This window comes from Arachis duranensis, chromosome 10, assembly GCF_000817695.3.
Source record: "Arachis duranensis cultivar V14167 chromosome 10, aradu.V14167.gnm2.J7QH, whole genome shotgun sequence".
NCBI lineage: Eukaryota > Viridiplantae > Streptophyta > Magnoliopsida > Fabales > Fabaceae > Arachis > Arachis duranensis.
Window position 1 is genome coordinate 84,754,162 of NC_029781.3, and position 27,251 is coordinate 84,781,412.

The 27,251-nt window shown below is 33.1% G+C and overlaps 2 protein-coding genes across 6 annotated transcripts; one reads left to right on the plus strand and one right to left on the minus strand.

Moving 5' to 3' along the window:
• The first annotated feature begins 1,920 nt into the window (after positions 1 to 1,920).
• On the plus strand, positions 1,921 to 6,433 carry LOC107470571 (pentatricopeptide repeat-containing protein At4g31850, chloroplastic). 4 transcript variants are annotated; one of them, XM_016089969.3, is made up of 4 exons: positions 1,921 to 2,392; positions 2,529 to 5,888; positions 5,987 to 6,076; positions 6,244 to 6,433. In XM_016089969.3, the coding sequence occupies exon 2, from the start codon at positions 2,533 to 2,535 to the stop codon at positions 5,827 to 5,829; it is 3,297 nt and encodes a 1,098-aa protein (XP_015945455.1). In that variant the 5' UTR covers positions 1,921 to 2,392; positions 2,529 to 2,532; the 3' UTR covers positions 5,830 to 5,888; positions 5,987 to 6,076; positions 6,244 to 6,433. The 4 variants fall into 4 exon arrangements, with proteins under 4 accessions (XP_015945455.1, XP_015945453.1, XP_015945451.1 ...); XM_016089967.3 differs by having other exon boundaries at positions 2,532 to 5,888; XM_016089965.3 differs by lacking the exon at positions 1,921 to 2,392 and having other exon boundaries at positions 2,488 to 5,888.
• A 699-nt stretch (positions 6,434 to 7,132) lies between these two features.
• LOC107470572 (probable protein phosphatase 2C 60) lies at positions 7,133 to 11,831 on the minus strand. 2 transcript variants are annotated; one of them, XM_021133220.2, is made up of 12 exons: positions 11,465 to 11,831; positions 11,267 to 11,316; positions 10,524 to 10,642; positions 9,899 to 9,962; positions 9,622 to 9,730; positions 9,132 to 9,285; positions 8,821 to 8,946; positions 8,496 to 8,619; positions 8,289 to 8,365; positions 8,043 to 8,095; positions 7,823 to 7,877; positions 7,133 to 7,516 (listed from the first exon to the last, which is right to left on the minus strand). In XM_021133220.2, exons 3-12 carry the CDS (start codon positions 10,638 to 10,640, stop codon positions 7,304 to 7,306), a joined length of 1,092 nt encoding a protein of 363 aa, XP_020988879.1. In that variant the 5' UTR covers positions 10,641 to 10,642; positions 11,267 to 11,316; positions 11,465 to 11,831; the 3' UTR covers positions 7,133 to 7,303. The 2 variants fall into 2 exon arrangements, with proteins under 2 accessions (XP_020988879.1, XP_015945456.1); XM_016089970.3 differs by lacking the exon at positions 11,267 to 11,316.
• Between the last annotated feature and the right edge of the window lie 15,420 nt (positions 11,832 to 27,251).

The following is a 27,251-nucleotide window of genomic DNA, read 5'->3' on the forward strand; positions in this document are numbered from 1 at the left end:
AGATGAAAGATCTTGGAAAGACTAAATTTTGTCTCGGCCTGCAGATCGAGCATATAAAAGGTGGGATCTTTATTCATCAAACAACATACACAGAAAAGATCTTGAAGAGATTTTATATGGATAAGTCACATCCATTAAGTACCCCAATGATCATAAGATCTTTGGATGTGAAAAAGGATCAATTCCGTCCTAAAGAAGAAAATGAAGATATCCTTGGTCCTGAAGTACCATATCTTAGTCCCATTGGAGCGCTAATGTATCTTGCTAATAATACGCGACCTGACATATCATTCGCGGTGAATTTACTAGCAAGGTATAGTTCCTCTCTAACCAGAAGACATTGGAGTGGAATCAAACAAATTTTTCGATATCTTCATGGAACGGTTGATATGGGATTGTTTTATCCCTACGGATCCAAGTCACAACTAGTTGGCTATGCAGATGCCGGATACTTGTCTGATCCACATAAAGGGATATCTCAAACAGGATATCTGTTCACATATGGTGGTACAGCTATATCATGGAGGTCCACAAAACAGACGATAGCAGCAACCTCCTCTAATCATGCTGAAATACTGGCGATTCATGAAGCTAGTCGCGAGTGTTTTTGGCTGAGGAGTCTGATTCAATATATTCTATTATCATGTGGACTGATTGATCATAAGATAGCTCCAACTGTCCTGTTTGAAGATAATACAGCATGCATTGCTCAACTTAAAGGTGGATACATCAAAGGTGATAGAACAAAGCATATTTCTCCCAAATTCTTCTTCACTCATGATCTTCAAAATCAAGGGACAATTGATATCCAACAGATCCGCTCAAGTGATAATCTGGCAGATTTATTTACAAAGTCACTCCCAAAATCCTCTTTTGAAAGATTGGTACATAAGATTGGGATGCGCCGATTTCAAGACATTAAATGATGTCGGCAAGAGGGGGAGACTGTACTCTTTTTCCCTTGGTCAAGTTTTTTCCCATTGGGTTTTTCTTGACAAGGTTTTTAATGAGGCAGTCCCCATCACTAGAGGATATTGTACTCTTTTTCCTTCACTAAAGTTTTTTCCCACTGGGTTTTTCTTTAGTAAGGTTTTAACGATGCAATAATCCGAAATGGTCATCCAAGGGGGAGTGTTATGATAAACACAATAGATATGGATGACCATTAATGTCATGGCTGGATGACTCAGTTCTCATTTTACCAAGAAAGAATGTACATTAATGAAGGTTGAAAATTTTCCTTCATTATGCCTATAGAAGGAGGTTAAGCCTCCGTCCATATGACACACAGCAAGAATATATCTAATATATTCCCTCTCTCTCTTTCTTACTATAAAGCATTTATTTTCCTTTTCTTACTACACACAACCAAATAATAAGAAATCGATTCCCTTTTATGTTGCAATCAAATACCCTTCTCATTATATTACTATTACAATTCTTTCTCTTCTTTTATTTTATAAGTATTTTAAATTCTATTTTCTATTACTCTTTACATATAATATTAATAGCAATATTAACCATCTTTATTATATTGAGATAGTAACAATAAACAAATGCAATTCTCTCTCTCTTTATTTTTAATACTTTTTCTTATCTTTGTATATATATACATAATACAACATATAATATTATTATATATATATAAAAATTATTGAGCTAATTATATTAATAATAGAGTCTTCTATTTATACATCTTTATTTTATATATCTTTTATTTTACAACAGATTATATTGTTGTTAGATTGAATTTTGATGCTGTTATTGCTGCTGTTATGGGTTGCTGTGATTGTTATTAGATTGGATTATATTGTTATTGGATTGCTCTTAATTTTTAAGTATGGATTATATTGTTATTGTTATTGGATGTTGGCATTTTGTGTTTGTTTTTTTTTTTTTGTTATTTGACTTTTGAGTTTGTATTTGAATGAGATCATAACATTGTGATTTATGTAGTATTGTTAACGTGGATGATATTTTAAAATTTATATTAGACTATAATTATGTTTTAGTATGTTTTATATTTTATTTATTATTTTATTATGAAAGTATTCTTGGTTGAAACATGGTCGAACCGGTTGAACTAGTAAACCAATAGTTAGAGAGGTTCGATGACCGGTTCGGTTTTTAGAACCTTGATTACTGTAGTTACTGATGACGACGGCCGAACCGTAAAATATCCGTTGGTCCATTCACAATCTCGCCTCACCTCACAGAGCATGATGCTATCTATCTATCTTACTATCTATCTTGCTGCAAAATTATCCAAACCAAAGACGATAACTTTTTTATAATTGGTCATCGACATGCCTGAATCTGCTTAGACATTGTAAAGCATCTATGTCTGTGTCCCTGCTTCTGCACCTTCCATCCATTCATCCCTGCATAACAGGTTAAACCTCTTCTTTTGCTTTCATATGCACTTCAATTAAATTCATTCACTCCATTTGCTTCTTTTTTCATTGTTTAGATAATTGTGTAGCTTTTATGGTCATCCTAATACTCTGCCCTTCAACCCTGTGTTCTAGCAGTATGTCATATTGCTGTGCCTTCGCTGACACCAATGTCTATCTTCTGAAAAATAATGGGCTCTTGGGTGGAAGCAGTTCTGTGAAAGTAAAGATTTTGACTAATGGGTCTTCGCTAAATCAGAAGAAACTTGGAAGAAGACAAGTGGGTCTTCATGCCTTTGGCACAAAGTGTGCACACGAGGTGGTTGTGGAAAATGGCAAGAGAAAAATGGGAGTGTCCTCTGAAGAAGTTATTGGAGTTCTGAAGTCTATTTCGGATCCAAATTCTGCTCTTTCCTACTTCAAGATGGTTGCTCAGTTGCCGAATATTTTGCATACCACTGAAGCATGCAATTACATGCTTGAGTTGTTGAGGGCTCACACGAGGATTCAGGATATGGTCTTTGTCTTTGATGTAATGCAAAAGCAAGTTATTAATCGAAATTTGAATACGTATCTCACTATATTTAAAGCTCTTTCAGTTAAAGGTGGGATTCGGCGGGCGCCATTTGCACTTGGAAAGATGAGGGAAGCTGGTTTCATCCTGAATGCTTATTCATATAATGGAATGATCCATTTACTACTCCAACCTGGGTTTTGTAGAGAGGCTTTGGAGGTTTATAGAAGAATGATCTCGGAAGGGCTTAAGCCTAGCATGAAGACATACTCAGCACTGATGGTAGCACTAGGGAAGAAAAGGGATACCAGAACCATTATGGATTTGTTGGAAGAGATGAAAACTTTGGAATTGAGGCCAAATATGTACACATATACCATATGCATTAGAGCACTTGGTAGGGTAGGGAAAATTGATGATGCCTGTGCGATTTTAAGGGAAATGGATGATGAAGGATGCGGGCCTGATGTTGTCACTTATACAGTTCTGATTGATGCTCTTTGTAATGCGGGGAAGCTTGATAAGGCCGAGGAATTATATACAAAGATGAGAGAGAGCCATCACAAACCTGATCGGATAACATATACTACTTTGATCGACAAGTTCAGTAACTGTGGCAACTTGGATATGGTGAAAAGATTCTGGAGGGAGATGGAAGCTGATGGTTATGAACCTGACGTGGTTTCCTACACAACATTCATTGATGCTTTATGCAAATCTGGGAGCATTGATCAGGCCTTTGCTATGTTAGAAACGATGAAGATGAAAGGAACTTTTCCAAATCTTCATACTTACAACACTTTGATCTCTGGACTTTTGAAGAGGAAAAGATTAGATGAGGCATTAGAACTTTTCGATAATATGGAATCTTTGGGCGTTGAACCTACTGCTTATTCATATGTTCTGTTCATCGACTATTATGGAAAGTCCGGTGATCCAGGAAAAGCTCTTGAGACCTTTGAAACGATGAAAAATAGAGGAATTGCGCCTAGTATAGTAGCATGTAATGTATCTTTATATAGTCTTGCAGAAATGGGTAGGATCAGAGAAGCAAATGATATATTCAACGATCTTTACAACTGCGGACTTTCACCAGATTCAGTAACCTATAATATGATGATGAAGTGCTATAGCAAAGCAGGGCAAATAGACAAAGCCATAGAGCTTTTGGATGAGATGATAAGCAATAGGTGTGAACCAGATATAATTATGGTTAATTCGTTAATTTATATGCTTTACAAGGCCGATCGAGTTGATGAGGCATGGGAAATGTTTGGGAGACTGAAGGATTTGAAGCTGGCTCCGACGGTAGTGACATACAATACTCTACTTGCTGGCTTGGGGAAAGAAGGAAAAGTCGAAAGGGTTCTTGAACTGTTTGGGAGTATGACAGAGTCTGGATGTCCTCCAAACACAATAACTTTCAACACACTCCTTGATTGTCTTTGCAAGAACGACGCGGTTGATTTGGCGTTGAAAATGCTATGCAGAATGACGATGATGAACTGTAGTCATGATGTTCTGACTTATAACACCATCATCTATGGGTTGATCAAAGAAGACAGAATTAGTTATGCATTCTGGTTTTTCCATCAGATGAAGAAATCTCTCTACCCTGATCTCGTAACTTTATGCACCCTCCTTCCTGGTGTTGTACGGTATGGAATGATAGAGGATGCTCTCAAGATTGTCATTGAATTTGTTTATCAGGCAGGTTTAGAGAAAGGCAAACAATCCTTGGAAGAACTAATGGAATCCATTTTAGTTGAAGCGAAAATTGAAGATGCCATTCTATTTGCTGAAAGATTGGTAAGTGCTTCTGGTTTCCAAGATGACTATGTAATATTACCTCTAATTAAAGCCTTGTGTAAGCGGAACAAGATCCTTGATGCTCAAAAATTATTTGATAAGTTCACCAAAACTTTGGGAGTTCATGCAACCGTTGAATCATATAATTGCTTGATGGATGGGGTTCTTGGATCTAATATGATTGAAAAAGCCTGGGATCTTTTTGTGGAGATGAAGGATGCAGGTTGTCATCCAAATATTTTCACGTATAACTTGCTGCTCGATGCTCATGGTAAATCTGGGAGGATTGATGAACTCCTTGAACTTTTCAATGAGCTGCAGAGTAGGGGATGCAAGCCTAATGCCATAACCCATAACATTATCATCTCTGCGCTTGTGAAATCTAATAGCATCAATAAGGCATTAGATTTGTATTATGAGCTCATAAGTGGTGATTTCTCTCCCACTCCCTGCACTTATGGACCTCTTATAGATGGACTTTTAAAGAGTGGGAGATTTGAGGAAGCAATGAAGATCTTTGAGGAGATGTTAGACTATCAATGCAAGCCAAACAGTGCTATTTTCAATATTCTCATCAATGGATTTGGGAAAGCTGGAAAAATTGATGTTGCTTGTGATATGTTCAAGAGGATGGTTAAAGAGGGAATAAGGCCAGACCTGAAGTCTTACACAATTCTTGTAGAGTGCCTATGCTTGGCCGGAAGAGTCGACGATGCTGTGTACTACTTTGAGGAACTAAAGTCAACTGGCCTTGATCCTGATAGAGTTTCGTACAATCTTATGATCAATGGGCTCGGAAGATCACGCAGGTTGGACAATGCTCTTTCTCTTTTCGGCGAAATGAAGTGTAGGGGAATTTCTCCTGATCTTTACACTTACAATGCATTGATTCTCCATCTTGGGATAATTGGAGAGGTGGACCTAGCCGGAAAGATGTATGAGGAACTGCAAGCAAGGGGTCTGGAACCTAATGTCTTCACTTATAATGCTCTCATTCGTGGGCATAGTTTGTCGGGAAACAAAGACAGAGCTTTCAATGTCTACAAGAAGATGATGGTACAGGGGTGCAGCCCCAACAGACAAACTTTTGCTCAACTTCCTAATAAATGCTGATTTCACTCACAGGATCATTCTGGTGCAAGCCTTTAATCTCAATGATAGAGACCTTTAAGGTAATTATCAATATTTTTTACGAAGAAAATTTTTGACAGCCTATGATAATGAGAATATTAGATATCTTGGTAACTTTATATCATTTTGGTTTCTTCAGGAATACCCTGCTCCTTTGCCTCATTGCTCAGTGTATATATTAATGTGCAAATTATTCACTTCATATGCTGGCAACTGCTGCTGATTAATGGTAGAAGTATTTAACTTGTGCAGACGCAGTACTTGCTATGATTTTTAAGGACCAATTCTTTCTATAAGAACTATGAGTATATTTCTGCCAGTTTGATAAATTTGTTTTATGGTTATAATACAAAGTAATTGTTTATGTTTACTTATTATCTTTCTATGCGATTGCAGGGATATGTGTAGATGGGGAAGGCATGAAGTTCGACTTTTGTGCAAAACTAAACTTGAGCCATTTAAAGATTTGTATATTTGAAATTGTAATCATATGTAAAGTGTAAAAGCAGTGTTAGATCAGAAATTGTAAAGGCAGATGCTAATATGCAATCATTTGAATATAAAAGGGTTTTCTTTTGGCCGAACAATGCACACAACTAAACATGACTAAGTTTCCTATAATAAGTAGCCACTTAGAAGAACATTGAAAATATCATTAATAGAAGTATTATTAAGAGTGGGAAAACATAAAAATTATATACAATTCAAATATTACAAATTTTCTTCTGATATATGTAATTATATTTAACATCGTTGTGTGAGGTAAGTGATGACACATCATCTTAAGCAATTTTTAGGATTTTTTATTTATTTTCTTAGATTTTCAATTAAATTTCTTATGATTTTTAATAAAATTTAATAAATAATCAAATATTTGAAGTTGAAATAGTATTTTAAGTTTTTAAGAGTTGTGGATTTTGAGTTACAAAAATCTAAGGTCAGAATAATATGCATATGCACCAAGTTGCCGATATCTATGAGCTTTAATTTTCGCTCATTAGCAAGTTGCAACCCTGTGATGTCACTGTGTAACATGCACCAAGTTGAAGTTAAATTAGATCTGAAATTCTATTTCACGACCAAGAAAAGAAAATGCATCTCCTGTATAGCCAGAAACCTACTCAGCTTTACAGATAAAATAGATACTAAGAATGTGATATTGTCTTTTATATGACAAGTTGTAATTGACTTAATACCCTCATGTATTCCATTAATAATAATAAAATAAAAATCTCATGTTATAATATCGTGCAAGAGCTATAAGCAGAGAGAGAGAGAGAGAGAGAGAGAGAGAGAGAGAGAGAGAGAATCTATTATGTGATCAGAATAATTGTATGTAGTGTTAGATGAAAGGAACATGACCATTCAGAGGCAGTGTAATCACCAGTGCACACTATATATGAGATATAAAATAAAATATAATACATATGAGCACTATTGCTTCAGAAAAAACACCCTAACTTTCACTACTATCCGCTTTTGGTTCATGAGCTTCTTCAGCTTTTTCGTTTGCAGAGGATTGCTGCTCTTCTGGTGGTGCACTGGATTGAGCTGGCTTCTTGAACTGCACCAAGATCATCGTCATGTTGTCGCATCCCTCGCCACCGGCGGTTGATGGAGCCAAACACCGATCGAGTACTCTTTCACACACTACAGAAAGCTTGGTTTCCTGCAACGAAAAGTAATCACACCACTCGATGAAGATGCATTAACAAAAAAGAAGAGTTGTGTTAGCCTTCGAAATCCGACGTAAAACTTTGTCGAATCCCAATGCATGGACAAGACGCAATGATATTGTTAGATTCATATAGCCAATCCCATCTAATGGGATAAGCCTAAGTTAAGCCCTAAGTTAAGAACTTGATGAGGATGCATTATCCAGATTCCAGACCAATAAGCATAGTACATGAATGAGAATGATGGCTACTTATTATTTGAATGCTGAAGAAAACGTTAAAACTAAGTGAGAACTTACAGAGCGCAATTGTTCATGAATAAAATCTACCAACTGTTGGCTTGACATGCAATCCCTGAAAAGAATCATGAGAAAATAAATTATTCGTTGAATGATGGCGTGAAGAAGCATTTGCAGAAAGAATCTTTTTCAGAATCAAACACAGTCGGTGTAAACAGCATAAATGACTCAGATTATAGTTAGAATCAAATGCGCATATTATAAAGCATAAGAAAAATACCATATGCCATCACAAGCTAGGACCATGAATTCATCTTCTTCACAAAGGTCGACCTATAATAAATGTCGCAACAAAAACAACGCATCAGTCATAATAGATGAATGCTTGAAGTCAAATACTCGAGAGTCGCAGTAAGTGCTAATCATGCATCTTAATATTCATTATATGATACAGCAAAATTAACCTTGTCACAAGGATCTGTGCACCACTTAAACGAATTTGCCGAATTGTATAACAAAAACTTACAGTGTTTATATCTGGATTGGCAGTTACAATTTGTTTTTCAGCGGGAAGAAATTTATTCTGTTTAAATTCCATGTCACCTGCAATAAAATATTAAAGGTTAGATACCTAAGCTGTGCTCACTCAAGTTAAAATTGAAAGAAGAGCAGCATACTAAAAAAGATGATTTGATTAATCTTTACAAAGTCACATGCATAGTATGAAAGTTACCAATAGCTCTTGCAAGATTTAAACTTCCATTAACTCGTCCTGCGTGAATAAAACCACCAGCTTTTAAGATTCTTTCCTTTTCAATCTCAAGCTCAGGTTTGTGGTCTCTAGACAAATTGTATGCCTGTAGAGAAGAGTCATAGTAAAACATCTTACATAACTCACCAAGATCTGTAACATTTAAAACTTGACATATATATGAAGTGTTCCGGGGCGGGGAAGAAGAAAGAAAAATGCATATTATGAGCAATTTATACTTCATCGGTACTTGTGTAAGCAGTGAAAGCTTAATCAAAATTCAAGAATTTCATTTCTCTAAAGTTACCTGACCCTTTCGAGAAATTACACAACGCGAATCACCAGCATTTGCAACAAAAAGTTGGTTGTTTCTAATAACAGCAACACAGGCAGTGCTTCCAGAAGTTGGGCCAGCAAAATCAGCATGAGGTCCCTAAATACAGTAAACAAAATCAAATTAAAGAATGCCAAAAAAGAAAAGTAAACTATATAAAGGGAGATGTTTACTAAATTTTCAAATTATCAGACGCACATAAAACATGCACCCCTAGAGAAACCAAGTGTATCCAATGAAACTGAGACAATATCGAGTAAAACTTAATCAAATGTCATACCTACCTCCTCAAAAGCCCAATCATCAACTTGGTCACCACCATCGGTACCTTTTGGAGACCAAATCAACCCTTCTATCATTCCAGTAAACTTGTTTATCTTATCCCCCAAGACTGATAATTCCCTCCATCCCCTTTGGCCACGCATCATGTCATCCATTCTGCATAATATCAGAAGAACCAGTTCATAACTTCCTTTCAAGACGGATTCGGTGACCACATTTTCGACCACATTTTCTTCTGTCTCGATTAGACCAGGAGACAGAAGATATAGTGCAAAAGCTCAGACAATGCAATAAATTAAATAACACACAACACTAATAACCCGAGTGTGTGAAACATTTCAAACAGACTGTGTGAGACCCTCGTGATCCGAACAAAGGTTTTAGATGGTACCGAAAACAGCTGACACTAAACATATTTAGAAAACAAGTTCCTGTTATAAGAACAGAGAAAATTGTCATTAAGCATAGTATGAGGCCCCCTTTTCATCTAACCTTAGAAATGCTTTCTGAAGAGAGGTTCCTATATCTCCATCTGCATATTCTTTACTTCTGAGCACCTGTTGGTGAAGAAACTTTGCACAAAACTTTGCAACCACCTTACCTAAAATTTTGCAACCACCGCAGAAGAGGCAGGAATATGAGGTTTAAATATTTTCCAAAAGGCATGAAATATACAGAGTAAAACAAGCCATTGGTAATTTATCACTTGTAGTAAAAATGGCATTCTATCATCAATCCAAGTAGACAAGCTATTACAGATCTTACATACCTCCATGCCCATCGTAGACACCAAAAAACGAAGTAGAATCATCCAGATCAGTATATGCAGCATGCTAACAAAAGGGTGGAAAAAAAGAAAGATTATCACTGAATAAAAATCAGGAAAAATTAAAATCCGAAATTGCAGTATATTCACATATATACCTTCTAGTCCCCTAAAAACAACAGCATCTTTCAACCAAAATATAAGCCAAAGCTTATTCAGCTTCAACAAATACACTACTAACATCAGATGCTGTCGAAAACAATAACCAAAAGAATGACTAACAAATCGCAATGCCCACCATGAATGCCTTAGATCAGAGTATAGAATGTTAAAAAAAAGAGAAATTAGCTCACAAAAGAAATAAATATTAGCATATAATTCTTGGTTCCTCCTGTCTATTTTCGCAACAAATTAATTTCATACAACATAAAAAGTGTATCTTGTCAATCCTTAAACAACATCATTGAACATACACCAACATATCGGAAGGCTAAATGAAGCAGGAACCAATGCTGCCGCAACCCAGCAAACAATTCAATGCAACTAGACTAAAATTGTCAAACAGGTTCAGAATGCATTGGCAGATTCAATATATAAAAAACCTAGCAATTTTTCAATTATTACTCACAGCATCTTCCATTGTTGCACGCCAGCCTTGCATGGATGATAAACCATATCTAAGACGGTCATTTTCACCATCTTCAGAAAACTTTTCAGTTTTGGGTGTGCTTAGATATATTCCCATTCCTGTCCAAACAATAACATGTGAGCATACTTCAATTTATTTAAAAAACATAAAAATGAAGAAAACGTATACCAAACTAAGTCAAAAAGAATACAAGGATGCAATATTGTAGCTGTGGAAGCATCGTGAATTTTAAGGAGCATTGAAAAGGGAAATATAGAACTAGCACTACAATGTCACAGGTAATACTAACTATGAAGATACACTATATCCACCTAAAACATCTTCCTAATCATCCTAGGATGCCAAATTCCAGTTACATTTCTAAAGAAATTATTGATCAAGGAATGCTTTGAAGTCAGAAACTAAATAGACTCCAACCACAAAGTGGTCATCTCAATATTTCTTTCTCTCTTTCTTTTTTTACCACTCTCACTCTCAGGATTCAAGGAGACTAGCATTGAATTAGGATTAATCTGAAGTCAAGTACAAGATTATCATCAAAGCTGAACAAGGAGAAGCCCAAGAAGGAGCATTCTATATATAGGATATTTTGCTTAAAGGGATGACAACTGAACAATGTAAAGTGTTAACATCACAGCAATAACCTAAACAAAAAGAAGGATACTTAACAAATTAACAAGTATTAAGAGGCTGTGATTACAAATTACAATTATATAGCTTACAACAAAAAGACAAGATGCTGGATGATCCTAATTCTGGTTGGAAATGATTACTTGACAATGGAGGGACCATGCAAAGGAACAACAAACAAGATCAATAATCAAGAAAGAACCACAGTGATGATGATAGGAGCAAAATAACAAAAAGGAAAACTTTTTATTTCTCTGCGGAAAACAAACAATAAGTATGAGCTCACTTACTCAATAGCTGAGTGTCCCTTGAGTGTCACAGAACCAACCCAACTGAGAAATCCAAAAAGGAAAAAAAAAACTTTTTTTACTTCTGAAACAACAAAGTGCTGGTGATGATGACGATGATGATGATGATGATGTGTGTATAGAAAAAGGGGTCTTTTGTAGTATGATCAATAATCGGAGGAGAATTGACCCAGAGAATAGAGAACCAGTGATAAGAGGGATCACAAGTAAAGGAAGAAACTTTGCAGAAGCTTCGTTGATTTGAGCGATTTGGGGTCTTCGAATTTTCTGGATTTCAAGGTTTCGGTGCTGTGCACAGAGTACTACAGCTCAACAGCTTCTTCATCATTCTCTCTCTTGGATTTTGTTCTCATCTACTTTCCTTCATATTTTAATATTTATTTTTATTTATAAGTTAAATTATATTTTTTGTTCTNTTAAATTATTAAAAGTATTTTTAAAAATTATAAATACTAAAAAAAATAAATTTTTCTCTTATTTAGTTATTTATATATCTTTCCATTTTTGCGTGCCTCCCTTTTGTATATAATAAAAATGAAAATATTAAAATACAAGAAAGAATATTATTTTGTTTTTCAGAAATTGATAAATAAATAATTTAAAGGGAAAGGTGAAATCTTTTTGCATATCTTGCTCTTGTAGCGTTGGAACTTGGAAATATCCATGTCCCCGGATTTGACTCTTGCGTACAGCTCTATTTTATTGGATGGGATCTGATCTCTTTGCCTTTTAAAACCCAAAGGAATCCCATACATATAATTTTTTTTATTATTCACGTTATTTTTTAATTTGTAAGTAGAATTTAAACTTTCAATATTTATTTAAGGGTTCGAATAAACTGATTATTCAACTAATTCAATTAATTTTTAGATTTAACAATTGATGGGTGTATTAATATTTTGATATTTTAGCTTACTTTATGTTACATGATAATGTGTTATTCAATATTCACACCTTTTATGGTGGGAATAAAATCTTCCTAAGCATGGGTGTTTAATAGGATACATTGTTTCTAATGTTGCAAAATTCTCCATTCACGTTACAAATTATTATAATTTTCAAACCTTTTCTAGATATGATTCGCCATATATTTCTTCAGTAACAGTCTAACTCTTGATAAAAGCTTATCTTGACTTTTGTTTATTGTTAAATGGCCAAAGAGATCATAATAGGAAATTACTTTCTCTAGAATTTGTATGGGAGGCGAATGTAGGTGTGTCATTCTTAAAATAAAAGGATAGTAAAGAATTAATAGAATTTAATATTATTTATACCCAAAAAAATTATTATTTTTAATTAGTAATTAATTATTAATATTTGAAACTATAGACTAAAAATATATTAATGGCTAAAAATAATGACAAAAAGTAATAAATTTTTCTGTTCTATAATCTTTTTTCATAAAAAAATTCCTTTATTTTTCTTGGTTAAGTCCTTGCTTTCGGTTACATGATTTCCAAGCTTAAAAACTACCAATCTTGTATTGTAGGTTTGTAGCACAGACATAAAGAATTATCAAAATTTTAAGCATATGTAATGGGTACTCAAATTTCAAAATTAGCTCATTATTAAGAATACTAGAAGATTTTATTCTGTTGATTTGGACCTATGAATACTATCAAATAAACTATTGCTAAAATTGATTTCACAACTGATATAAGAACTTAAATAAATTAGTGAGTTATTAGTATTTTTTGTTAAGAACATCTATGAATATTTAAAAATAATTATTTATAAATATTTATAAAATATGAATTAGATTAATATTTCTAATATTTATCTAAAAAAAACAAGGAATAACCTTTTTACGTTATAATTTTCATCACTCTTACATCTTCCTTTTAATTTTGACTTAAAAAACTGAGTTGATATGTTATTACTTTGAAGTAAAAAGTTTTTTCTTTCTTGTATTTATTGCCGTTAAAAAAATACTGTATGTTTATCATATGCATAATAGAAGAGTTTTACACTATATATATTTGAAATAAAATTAATATGATATGTCTATTAGCATTTATGGTATTTATTCACACTAACAATGTTATTATATTAGTATTTAAACCTTAAATATTCTATCATTCAAAATATGAGTAAACTACTATTTCTATCCACAAAAATTGAAAACGTGACACAGTTATTCATATAAGAAAAAAATTACTATTTGTATCCATAAAATATGAATTGCGCACAACAAAATTATCCAAACACTAAAAAATCACCTAAAAATTTCAAATTATCCTTATCATCATCATTTTCAACTTTTCATTGAATTCATAACAGAGTACTACCACCTAATACCCCTGCAACAAATCAATTGCCAAACCCAAATATGCCATGTAGGAAATTGAACGACCTCACCTGAGCTAAACTCTAAGTTCAAGGGTACCATCACCTCATTTCCTTTATCACTATCACTACCACCACCACTATACCTCCATCGTCATCTTCTTCACATAAAGCAGCAGCAGCAACAACAGCAACAATAGCAACAACAACAACAATAACAGTATAAGCAAAGAAGAAAAACGAAAAAGGCAGTGTCAGATCTACATAAGAAGCAAATGCTATGGAATTGAGGAGGGAGAAATTTGTAGTTGCGGTGTGATTTCAAACGGTGGAGGAGACACCGCAATTTTAAAGATGGCACTCCCATAACAGTCACTGTCACCTCTTTCAACTTTTTCTCTGTCACTTTCATGGCCCAACTCATCCACGCCCTTCACCATCATGAGTTTTCTGTTTTTATTTTTTTCCCCTTTTCATAACTCAATCAATGTAGAATCTGAAATCTCATAACTGTACTTTTCTATTTTCGTTCTTTTCTTCATTTAATGACCCTCTTTTTATGTGTTTGTGCTTATCTTCTCGTTTTAAGTTGTATGTTGATTCTAAAGGAAGCCCTTTTTTCTAGAATTTCTATTTTAAGTGAGTTTTTAAATATGAGATATGGCAAGAGATTATTGTCAGCCATGCTGTACGAAAGATTCATCTTGGAGTTAAGGATTCGAAGAAGCAAAAGAGAGAGAGAGAGAAGCAAAACACAGAAGGGGAGAGGGAGAAAGAGAGAGAGAGAGAGGAAGGAGTTGGCAGAGTTGACGGACTCTGGCGGCGGTGACGAGCTCAGCAAATGGAAGGAGAGAGAGGATGGGGTTAATGGTGGTGGTAGTGGTGGTAAGGTGATGAGCAGATGAGGGTGATGGAGTGGTTAGTGCAGAGAGAAAAAGATAATACTGATGATCATAACGGATAATTTAGAGCTTAATACACCATTATTTCATGGTATATTTTAGGTTGAATTGAGTGAATTTTATCCGTTATTCTCACACTTATTCATAGAATTCACATGTTTTATATTTTCCTTCCTAATTTTGTGCTATGATTGAAAACATGCTTCTTTGACCTTAAATTTGCTAATTTTAATCCTCTCTTATTACCATTCGATGCCGTGATATGTTTGTTAAGTGTTTTCAGGGTTTATAGGGCAGGAACGATTTAGAGGATGGAAAAGAAGCATGCAAAAGTGGAAGGAAAACAAGAAATCGAAGTTTTGAGAAGCCGGCAGCGACGCGTACGCATGGACAACGCGTACACATGTCTGGTGCAGTAGACAAACGATGCGCACGCGTGGCCAGTGAAAAGTCCAGAGACGCATATGCGTGGTTGACACGAATGCGTAACGAGCGTCACGTGCTGCAATTAACAGAAAACGCTAGGGGCGATTTCTGGGCTACTTTTGACCCAGTTTCAGCGCCGAAAATACAGATTAGAGGCTGGAGAGTGAAGCGGAATGGATCAACCATTCACTATTTATACACAATTCTTAGGTTTAGATGTAGATTTCTAAAGAGAGAGGCTCTCTCCTCTCTCTAGATTTTAGGATTTTTAGTTTTATTTCTTTCCCAATTCAGATTTCCATCTTACTTTAATTTAATTTCTATTCTACATTCTATTATTCTAGCATCTTAGTTTATCTTCTCTTGTTGATTTCTTTATTTTTCCAATTTAGTTTATGAACTCTTCATGTTAGATTCGATTTTCTTTTAATGCGATTTGAGGTATTTCATGTTTATTGCTTCTTTCTTCATTTGTTATTATTGATTCCTTGCAATTGTTGGTCTTAGATTTTACATTCTCTTATTACTTTTTTATACTTTTATTTTGTGCCTTCCAAGTGTTTGGTAAAATGTTTGGGTGGATTTTGATTTTGATTTTTATGTTCTTGACTTGGATTGATTATTTAGAGACTCTTGAGTTATCAAAAGTCTTTTATTGATTGGTGATTGAAGATTTCCGGTTAGCTTGAACTTCACCAAATCTTGTCTCTCACTATGAGTTGACTAGGACTTGTGAACTCAAGTTGATTGTATGCACTTGACCTTCCTCCATTAGTTAGAGGTTAATTAAGTGAAGGCAATTCACATTTACCATCACAATTGACGATGATAATGAGGATAGGACTTCTAATTCTCTTTCCTTGCTAAGAGCTTTCTTAGTTATTAGTTTATTTTCTTGCCATTTTACTTTCTTGTTTCTTATTACAAAACCCAAAAATATACTTTTCCATAGCCAATAATAAACATACTTCTCTACAATTTATTGAGAGACGACCCGAGGTTTAAATACTTTGGTTAATTTTATTGGGTTTGCTTAAGTGACAAACAATCTAAATGTTGATTGAGGTTTAATTGTTAGTTTAGAATTATACTTGCAACGCGATATATTTTGTGAAAATCTTTACCGGCATTTTTCCTCCGTCAGAGCTTTTAGGTAATTTTTTAGTGTTTGGATAATTTTGTTGTGTGGAACCCATATTTCATGGATACAAATGGTAATTTTCTTTTTCTATGGATAAATGTGTCAGTGTTTTCAACTTTCGTGGATAAAAATGGAAGTTTACTCTTCAAAATATCCAACAATATAATTATAAAAATTATCTTACTAAATAGACAAATCTAGTAAGTAGTAACTACAAAATGGTCCACAAATTAGCAGATTTTTCTTTAAATAAATATTTTATTTATTAATATAGATAATTTGGATACCATTTATATTTTTGCATCTTATTACTTATCTCATTTACCGTATAAACGAATTAATTATGAGTATATCTCGTTTACATTATAAATGAGATAAGATACATATTTTTAAACTCACATCACGTAATATGTGAGGATAGACGTACTCTATATATCTCTTTTACACTATAAAAGAGATATGTGTTTGTAAGTATAAAAATATAATTTTTATAGGTCTAAAAATATAATTTTAAAAATAATAAAAATATTAATAATTTAATTTAGATCAATTTAATAAAATTTCATATATTTTGTTATTATTTAGATAGAATGGAATATTAACGTTGTATCATTAAATTTAAAAAAAAAATCAAATATAGAAGTAGTTACAGAAATTGTATTTGTTTTGTTAGCGTCAAAATCCTCTCCCACTAAATACGATTTTTCATGTTTTTCAAATTTTTATGCATCATGTTCCCACTAAATTGTGTTTGAAATCACTCATTATCTTCTGAGGAGAATTTAAAACAACAAGTTCTCACGTTCCCTAGAAAGAGTGAAGAGCGGGAGTACGAGGATTTGATACTGGAGGCTATTTTCCTAGAGGAGCGAAGAGCGAGACTCTCTCTACATTATTTTAATATTTTATTTTTTTGCATGCAGTTACATTTTAAACAGAATAATGGACGGTTTCAAATCTAATTTATAGGAATTAGAGAAGAAAAACCAATAAACCAGAAATTTAAATAAGTGATGGAAGAAAATGTAAAATCAAAAGAATTGTAAGTTGAATAAATTTAAATAAAATTATGATATACTCTTCTAAGTATTAAGAAAATTAAATATACATATTTCTTGTACCTGTTACAAATTTAAAGTTAAATTTAAATAAAATTTGTATGTATTCTTTTAAGTATTAAAAATTTGGATTATTTTAATCGTATCTTTTTTTATAACAATACACATATCTCGTTTACACTGTAAATGAGCGATTTTTTTAAATAAATAAAAACATATTTTATTTACTAAAATAAATAATTTGTAAAATAATTATAAAAATACGTTGCATCTCATATTTTATTTACAGTGTAAACGAGATAAGACGGATCAAATAACACGTGTATATCTAGTTTATAATGTAAACAAGATATATGTAAACTTATCTCGTTTACATGATAAATGAGATAAGAGTGGACATAGCCTATATATACATATCGTTCACATCATGTTTCCGGTCCATTCCAACTTTTTGAGGAAGATTAAGGATTCAAAAAGTTCGAGTGGATTAGGCATCCGGCACACGAGGGATCTGAACCGAGCCTATATGATGAAAGTCGGATGGGGTTTAGTTGAAAACAAAACAGCCTCTAGACAAAAGTACTAAGATCTAAATATAAATGTGGTGGTGATGTTGTACCAGAAGTCAAAAGAAGGAACAAGGATTCCAACCTTTCAAAAGGAGTTTGCCAAGTTTGGAATGATGTGAAAAGCAATACTATTTGGAGAATTGGAAATGGGCAAAGCATAAATTTCTGGGAACACAATTGGGTTCTGAAAGTTGGGCTGCGACGGTGGCATACCACTCAGGTAACAAATTCTTTTGAAGCCAATATATCTCTGAATGATTTTCTTGCTATTTCAGGTCATTGGAATGAAATGAGACTCCAAGAGTGGCTACCGAATGATATTGTTGCGAGCATCATGGCCATGGCAGCTCCTTCCCCATGGAAAGAGGAGGATTAGATTGCATGGGCCTTCTCCAATGATGGTGCTTTTAATCTCAAGTCTGCCTATCAGTCATTGATTGAGAACCTAGCTCTGCCAAATCCTAGCTTCAACTTGATCTGGAAGTGGAGAGGACCAGGAAGAATCAGATATTTTTTGTGGCTGGTCATAAATAATGCACTTCTTACAAATGTTTCAAGGTTAAGACACCATATGACAAATATAGCAACTTGTCCTCGCTGCAATGAGAATGATGAAACTTTGGATCATTTCCTCTGGGATTGTTTTTATGCTAGAAGCATCTGGAGAAACATTATGCCACAGGAGTATAGATCACATTTATTTAACCTTAATATTAATGACTGGATCGTGTCCAACCTCTCCAAAAAGGATAACTGGAGCTACGTGTTCGGGGTTGCCACCTCCTCTATCTGGCACTTTCGTAACTTGCTGGTGTTTGAAGGGAAATTCACCTTCCAAGTTGCCACAGTTATATCCATTCAGGCCTATACAAAGAAAATCCTTAGGTCTTTTACCAAGGGTCCCTGCTTCGAACTCCCAAACCAGTCAGGATTCCCTCATTCGATGGAACTCCCTTCCTAAAGGATTTGTGAAATTAAACGTAGATGGCTCTTATTGTGATCAAAACAACAGTGCTGCTTATGGTGGTATCTTTAGAGACAACTTGGAAAAATTTTTAAAAGCATTTTTGTGTAATCTCGGAAGTTGCTCAATCATGCAGGCGGAGCTGTGGGGTGTGGTTAAAGGCCTCCAAATTACTGTGGCAAATGGTATGAACCATGTCATCGTTGAAACTGATTCTCAAACGAGTATTAAATTTATCAAAAACAGCTGCCCAACATATCATCCATGCATGCCCCTTCTGCAAGATATTCATATCCTCGCTAGACGGGTGTCAGATAAATTTAAAACCATACTCTTCGTGAAGGTGATTGTGTGGCTGACTCTCTTGCAAAAAAGTTCAGAACCTCCCTTTAGGTTTGTACATTTTTGATATTTTCCCTTTGATATTATATAGAAGATTTGCTTTGATTGTTTTGGCTGCTTTAGGATGAAAGGTGAGTGTTAGGCCTCTTGTTGCCTTTTTTCTGTCTTTTTTGTTGTTCCATGTCTTTAACCCCCTCTATTCACCAAAAATATCATTTTCTGACCATATTATTGAGTAATTCTAAGATGACGCATACAGATGAACGTGATCTAGATATCAATCGATTAAAAGTGACATGGCACGTCACCGGGGCAACCGACTTTGCATTTAGTTTTGTTATCTTTACGTTTATGTTATCGCATATAAGTTTAGCCATGGTTAGGATACTTGCCAAAAACTAGTATACAATTTATGGTTTAGGTGGCTGAATGTATCATTAGCAACGGTTCATTAATAGGGTACGATTTTACGTATTACTATAACTCCATTTGTTACGTACGTGTTAATGAATGTGGTTCTAATTTTTTTTGTAATTAAGTTATTAAGCACATAATTATTAATTTAGATATTAAATGTTGTGGTAGATGTTTTTCTTGAAGTTAATTTATTCATTATATGTTTATTAATTTATTAATTTAGTTATTAACTATCCAAGTAAAAGTTTTTTTAACTTAATTTACTGTGGGACTAACCAAATATATGTATTTAGATGTTACATTAAGTTAGTCGTCAATGAAATTAATTTGTTAAGTAAACAATTATGTAAATTTGTTAATTACTACCCTGAAACCCTAGAGTTTATCAAAAGAAGATATATGAGCTCTATGGATGATATCATAAAGGTGAGTCATTGTTGCATTTTTCGTGCATACCCATCCTTGTATAACTACGACATGTAAACGGTTAACAAATTATTGCGAATTTTTATCAGCTACTTTTGTTTCAAAACCTGTAGATTTATATTCCTCTCAATACGGAGCGTTATTGGTATCTAATGGTAATGGATATTTGAAATGACCACTTGATCTACTTGGATTCTTTGAAAAACTACAGAGAGCATGATGCCAAGGTAGACCAAATGCCATATGTGATAACATTGCATCCTATCAAAATAAATTCTTTCATATATTATGGTTGTACATATAAAAAGGCATGTGTGAAATGACTGATACTTTGTTGTCGACACATGCCTTTTTCCTGCAAACACTACTAAGAGACAGGAAATTCTACAACAAGGCTGAGAGCATCCCACTACTAATGTCTATATACAAAGTTAGGGAACCAATTACTGAGCAATAAGAACCAACATCGTAAGTTTCTTGGTTAAAGGGCAAAGTATCATACATCTTTATACAAGGTGCCTATGTTTTCCTATTTTTAGATGTTAATGATTTTCTTTTTTTTTTTTTGGATCAATAACAACAGTGTTGTATATGCTTGCTGACATTTAACTTGTTGATTCGACAATAGGGTATTAACTATCATAATAGGATGATGCTAACTTTGAATTTAACCATATCAAAGTCAAACCCCTTCTCCCCCTCCCTCAAGAGAGACGAAATTTTCAAGCTTGCTTGCAAGTATTGGGATGACACCCACGGTAATGAATATAAAAGGAGAAAGAGCTTAACTATATGATGGTGTTAATAGTGTGGAGATTGAGGCCCACATTACTTATGGTTACATTTGCTACTTGTTTTCTACGGAATTGCAAGGTATTTTGGAAATATTTTTTTGGTTGCCCAAAAATGGGCCATTAGTGACTTTTGTGCTAGATATTTGTTATGTACTTTTTGTGTTGTTTAGTTAAATGAAAACTAATTAGTTAGATTTTTTGTGTGGTCTGATTCAATGTGAACAACTATTTTTGTAGGGTTATTTTGATAAGGTTAGGGCACCTAATAGAAACTACCACTCACGTTTTAGTTTCATACTTGTGTGCTTTGCATTAGATAACACGAATGGATGCCTTTCGTTGTCATTTTATTTCTAATGAATCTTTCTCTAGTTAATTTCGACTTGCATCATGCATGATAGTTATTTCCTAAATTCAAGTTATTTGAAGGGGTCAAAGGTAAACACGAATATGGGTTATCGTTAACCACTTGGTTATATCAGTACACAATAGGGTATTATTTTGTCTAGATAATTAGACCTTACAATGACCAATAAGTTTTTTTAACCAGGCTCGTGAAGTGCAATCGATCCAAGCATACAGCTTTGTATGATTTATCTTCTTACGGATCTTGTCATTTTTTATCAGCCCTAAAAGAAACATTTCATAAAAGAAAAAAAAGCAACAAGGACTTGAGTATTAACGAATGCTCGATAAAAATTCCAGGACAATATTAATTCAGAACAAGTTGATAAAGGTTAACAACATATTTGTCTACTTTCCTTTAGGTCCTCTACACAAGTATACGTGCAAACTCCATTCTAAGGTCATTTTTAACAAATGGAACGCGTCAACAGTAAACCCCAACTAATTCCGTACAATACAAATGGAACGCTTCAACAATAAGCCTGATGCCAAAACAAACTACTATAGAAGCTAACTCTGATATTGTTTTGATCAATCTAATTGAGGTCACAGAACAGTTTTATCACCTACATAAAAATTAGTTCTGGTTTAATCCAATACTGTAGTAAACATAGCACAATGACATAGATTCGATGCATGTTAAACATAGAAAATACTCGCTCTTAGAGTTTCGAAGACATTATCTTATTCGTAATTTTGTCAATGTTCGGAACATTTATTGCTTTCACGTTCCCGCTCTGTACTGTCCCTACGACCTAATCGGTAACTTGATGGCAATATCGAGAATCGGCTGCCTTTCTCCTCGACATGGTTTTTGATTTGTGCCTAACTCATTCAAATATTCATTCACACTAGTATGGCTTCCGGTGCCTTTGTTGAGAACGGAGAAATACCCATTTTTTTTGCCACACATCAATGAAACAAGCAACATCATAAAAATCATTGTGACTTAATCCAATCCCATGATAGTATAGGCATGAACATAAATTATTCAGAATTTACATGAGTATAGTATAATAATGTTAAGTCAAGAACAGGAAAAGGGTAACTTGAGTTTTAAGTAAAGCTTTTCTGGATAACGCCTCGTCGTCGTTGTCTCCATTTCCGTCGTACTTTCCGTGCACCTCCTCTTTGTATGTCCAGCTCTTTTGCAAACAATATATCTCCTCCTCTTACCACGATGCTTAGCAATTCGTGTCCCCTTTTTCCTCACAACCACGAGGTCCCTCACACACCCTTCAGCTTTGTTGTTTAGTCTAGCATTACTAGCTGCACATGCTTGGTTTAGTCATGCACACAAAAATCGAATTTCTTTTAAGACTTTTGTGTGTACCTCTTGATTCCTAGTACTATGAAATAGCATCCACCGGGTTGCCTCATGAAGAGCCACATGCCTCAATAAAAAAACTCCTATCATTGTTGCAATGACCCCGCTCTACATAATCATTGTAAATTTTGCATTTATCCTCCACCATCTTAGAACTAAACGAGGCAGTATCCCTTGCACATGCTCGTACTTCATAACAAATTACATGTGTCGGCATGGGAAGCCTTCCGTTCCTAAAAGTGACACCCACAATGTAGATTTACTATGTTTCTATCAAACAAAGTGATAAAGGTACAACTCGGATTACGGTATTCCTCGGTTGTATATACCATTGTCGTCGAAATCTTCCTCTTTATAACCAAAGAGAAAGTTGCTCTTGTGTACATCACAGCAGCTCCCTTCTTAATAGAATCAAGGCATGTTGTCATATCAGGCATGCTATTCAATGAATTAAATTATGCCACTAATTCATGGTTTCAGTACTCATGTAAAAGCACTTCCAAGTTGTGAACAAGTTCCAAAATTGTATGTCTAGAGCTCAAGAACTTCTTGACATGAGAGTTTAACCCTTCGCATCTCCATGTCGTATGGTATCTAGCAAAAAGCTTACTTCTCAGATATGCATTCACCACATATGTCTTTTCTCATATATCTATGATGTCTAACACTTATCATAAAACCCAAACTCCTCTACTACTGGCTCACTCACTTTCAAATTCATCGACCCCTATATCGGCATAGAGCCACTTGAAAAATAAATCTCTACACATTTGCTCATTCCCGTTTGATGCGACGTTCTTCTGAAGATGCCACACACATAGTCGGTGGGTTGCATTTGGAAAAACCTTCTGCACAGCTGCAATAATCGCATCACTCCATCTGTCACAACCACTAATGGCATCCTATTAAACATAACATCTAACAAGTTCTCAAGCATTCATGTGTACGAGGCTATATTTTTATTCAAAAGCTATCCAAATCCAAATATTCTGGTCTGCTTATGATTATTAGTACCTGAGAATATCACTAGTGGCCTCCTATACTTACTCTTCTTGTACATCGAGTTAAAGACAATAACATCCTCGAAGTGTTAAAAGTCCACTCTACTAGCACCATCCTCACAGAACAAATTAGCCAACATACCTTCATCAGTTATGTTATACTTGACCATGGATATCGGTTCTATTGCAGTCTTTTCCTGTAGATAGACTAGACTCGCATTCGTGTTGTCATCAGCGATCTTACCATACTTTTTTCTATCTATATAGTTATACGCATCCTTCTTTATAAAGCCTAGTATTGAGTAATCCCCCGCAATAACAAATATGTATCCGAGTATTTTTGATGTAGGAATTCTATAACTATGCATGCTATCGATGTGTGCATTCGCGGCATTTGACATGCCACAAAAAGTGAGGTATTAAGTGAATCATACATCTCGGGGTTAACTTATAATTGTGTTTAAGGATTACCTTCCTAACGTTCCAAGTGGAGCTACCTCGATCCAAGTATATTGACAACTTTGCCTCATAGTTTGTGCGTATCTTTGGCCTATGAATTTTTTTTCTATCTAATCTCACATATTGTTTCCTATCTTTCAACCCAGCCCTCTTGCAAAAGAACCTTCTACAGATCAGATTCTCATTCTCATCCTTGTCGCAATCCCCTTTTTGGACACTAAACCCATTGTATTTCTCTAATCTCCTATAAAATTTGTACGCAGGTTGCTCAGTCCAAAACACCATCTGAATAATATCCTCTACCGTCAATCCCAAAATATCTTTGTAGTCAAAAGTTTTCTTGTCTAATGCCTCCTCCATTATCTCAAACTCAACCAACTCATCTGATTGCTTACTTAAATCACACTCAACATCCTCTTCACTTTCTTCATCTTTTGCAGTCTTCTTTATCAAGTGGCTTATTCTCATTTGTAAACTAAGAATATATATATCGAAATATCAACTACCACAACCATCATATACAATTTTACAACTAAAAAAAAAAACTAGTGAGAACTAACTTTTCTTTTTTAATTCTAAAAAAATTCTTATTTTTTTAGAATGTTAAGGTTTATAATTTATTGGTATAAATTTTTAATTTCTAAAATACCCACAATATCAATTAAAGAAAAAATCTATCTGACAAGAAACATAATAATTGAGAGGATAATAATAATAATTTTAGCATCCACTTAAGTAATTCACAATTTGTACATATATAACAAAAATAAAAGCTTAATAAGGATCACACAAAAATAAAAATTAAACTTTAGTATAATTGACAATAAAAACAGTGTTGCTTGATAGAGCAATTTCTATCATTTCAAGTTACAATAAAGAAGTAATGACTTTAAGAACTTGGTAGTAAATATATTGTGATAAATATGTCACGAGAGCAATTTCTAAAAAAAGAAAAAGAAAAAACTTGGAAGACCAACCTTTTTCCAGCCAATAATAAGGCATATGAAGTATTTCAACGTGAAACAAATAATAACATTAGAAAGAAAGAATATTGGTTGTAAAATTAATTTCACAAAATATGAAAACAAGAAATAATTACTTTATATTCAAAAATCTAAATAAAAAAGAAAAAAGCGTAACACTAATATCATAGTGAATAAGTATAGAAAATCAACTTTTAATTAGTTAAAATTAATTAATATTTTATTATAAATTATTTTTTTGGAATTAGATTTTGATGTTTAAAATTTAAGATTTAGACTTTAAATTTAGGATAAAAGGATAATTTCACAACAATTTTTATAAATTCAAAAAATTCAAAAAATAAATCAAACATTTCAATTCAAAATACAATCATTTTAAAAAGTACATTGGCAATAAAAAATAAATATGCATGTACAACAATTTTTTTTACAAATTCAAAAAACCAAAAAAAAAGTAGGTCAGTTAAAAATTAATTCAAATTTGTAATAGTAAGACCGAAATAAAAACTGTAACATTGAACACAGAAATAAAAACTTATCAAAGAAATTATTTGATAATTATAATGGCAATATAACTTATACACTATAATATGAAAACAAGAACTTTTTTTATAAATGCAGAAATGTCTAAGATAAGTATTTATAATGAAATAATTTTACTATTTCAACTCATAACACAAAAATAATAACTAAGTGTATTGTTAATAAAAATGATCCAATACAAGTATATTATACAAACAATTTTTTTTATAAAAATTAAGAAACTAGAGAGAGAAAGTTAAAACATTTCAATTCATGGCATAGAAGCAAGATCAGAGTTTATAAAATCAAAAACCCAAATAAAAAAAATTAACAGAAACAAAGTAACTCAAACATTTCAAATTTTAACTCTAAAAAAATTTAGTAAATAAATTGAAAATACAATAAAATAAGAACAATTTCTTTAATTCAAGCATTTCAATTCAACAAGAAAGTAATAACTTTAGAAAATATAATAAATAACAGAACAATCTCGACAATATCCTAATTTTCTCCGCACTAAAAAATAAAAAGAAACAAACACAAAGAAAAGTTAAAAGAAGCAACAAATAATAAAGTAATTGATAATTCAAACAACTATAATAACAAATAAGTATATTAGCACTTTTTAATTTAGATATTGAGGGAGAATGGTGTAAGACGCGGTTATGGATTGTATGGGTACTTTACGCGACTGTGGTATCAAGATCGAAGAAATCAGACAGATCGATTTAAGGCTAGATAATCGGTCGGTCTGCTTTAAGGAGTACAAATCGGACCATCCGATTTGCGTCTATCCATCCACGTGTGACGCATGCATAGCGCCCCAACACGGTGCCCTTTTACCAACATATCCCTTTTCTGAACCCACTCTCTCCCTCCGAAGTCCTTTTTTTGAATCCACCCAACTACTATTTTCTCTCTTCTTATTCTTTACTATTTTAACTCATTTTTCTTCAATTAAAAAAATATACAATGCCAAAGAAGCAAAAATGTAAAGATATTGATCGTCATGAACTTCATATTATCAATTATCTCTATCATTTTTATTATGTAAGTTTTTTTTTAATTTTTTATATTACAGAATTATTATTATTGTTAGACATTTAAGAATATATGTTCAAATGATATATGTTACAGAATTATTATTATTGTTAGAAATTTTAGAAATATATATTAGAGAATTATTATTATGGTTAAAAATTTAGGAATATATATTTAAATAATACTTAGAAATATATATGTTTAAATTTAGTTAGTGAATGTTTTAATCAATGATAATATTTCAATTAGAGGAATGTGATAGGTTAGTAAAAAATATATGTTTAGAATTTTTTGTAATAATTTTGGGAATTAGAATTAATTATTATTAGAGTTATGTTAATTGTTGTATAATATTTTGTAATAATTTTGGAAATTACGATTAGTAATTAGATTTTATAAAATATAATATATTTTTGCTCCGGTAATAATTATTTATTTATTGTTAGATATTTAATTGATATAAATATATTATTGTAGTTGAAGTTTTAATAAAGTGAAATTGTTAGTTAAATAAGAATTGGATTTATTTATTAGTTATTATTAATAGTAAGTTAGTATTTATTATGAGTGAAATAGAAATTATTACCCGGTAAATTATTTATGAATAAATAAATAAATAATTATGTAAGAAAAAATTGAATAAAAATTTAGGAAACAATTGACTAAAATATATAATATGAATAATGTAATACCCGGTCTAATCGAA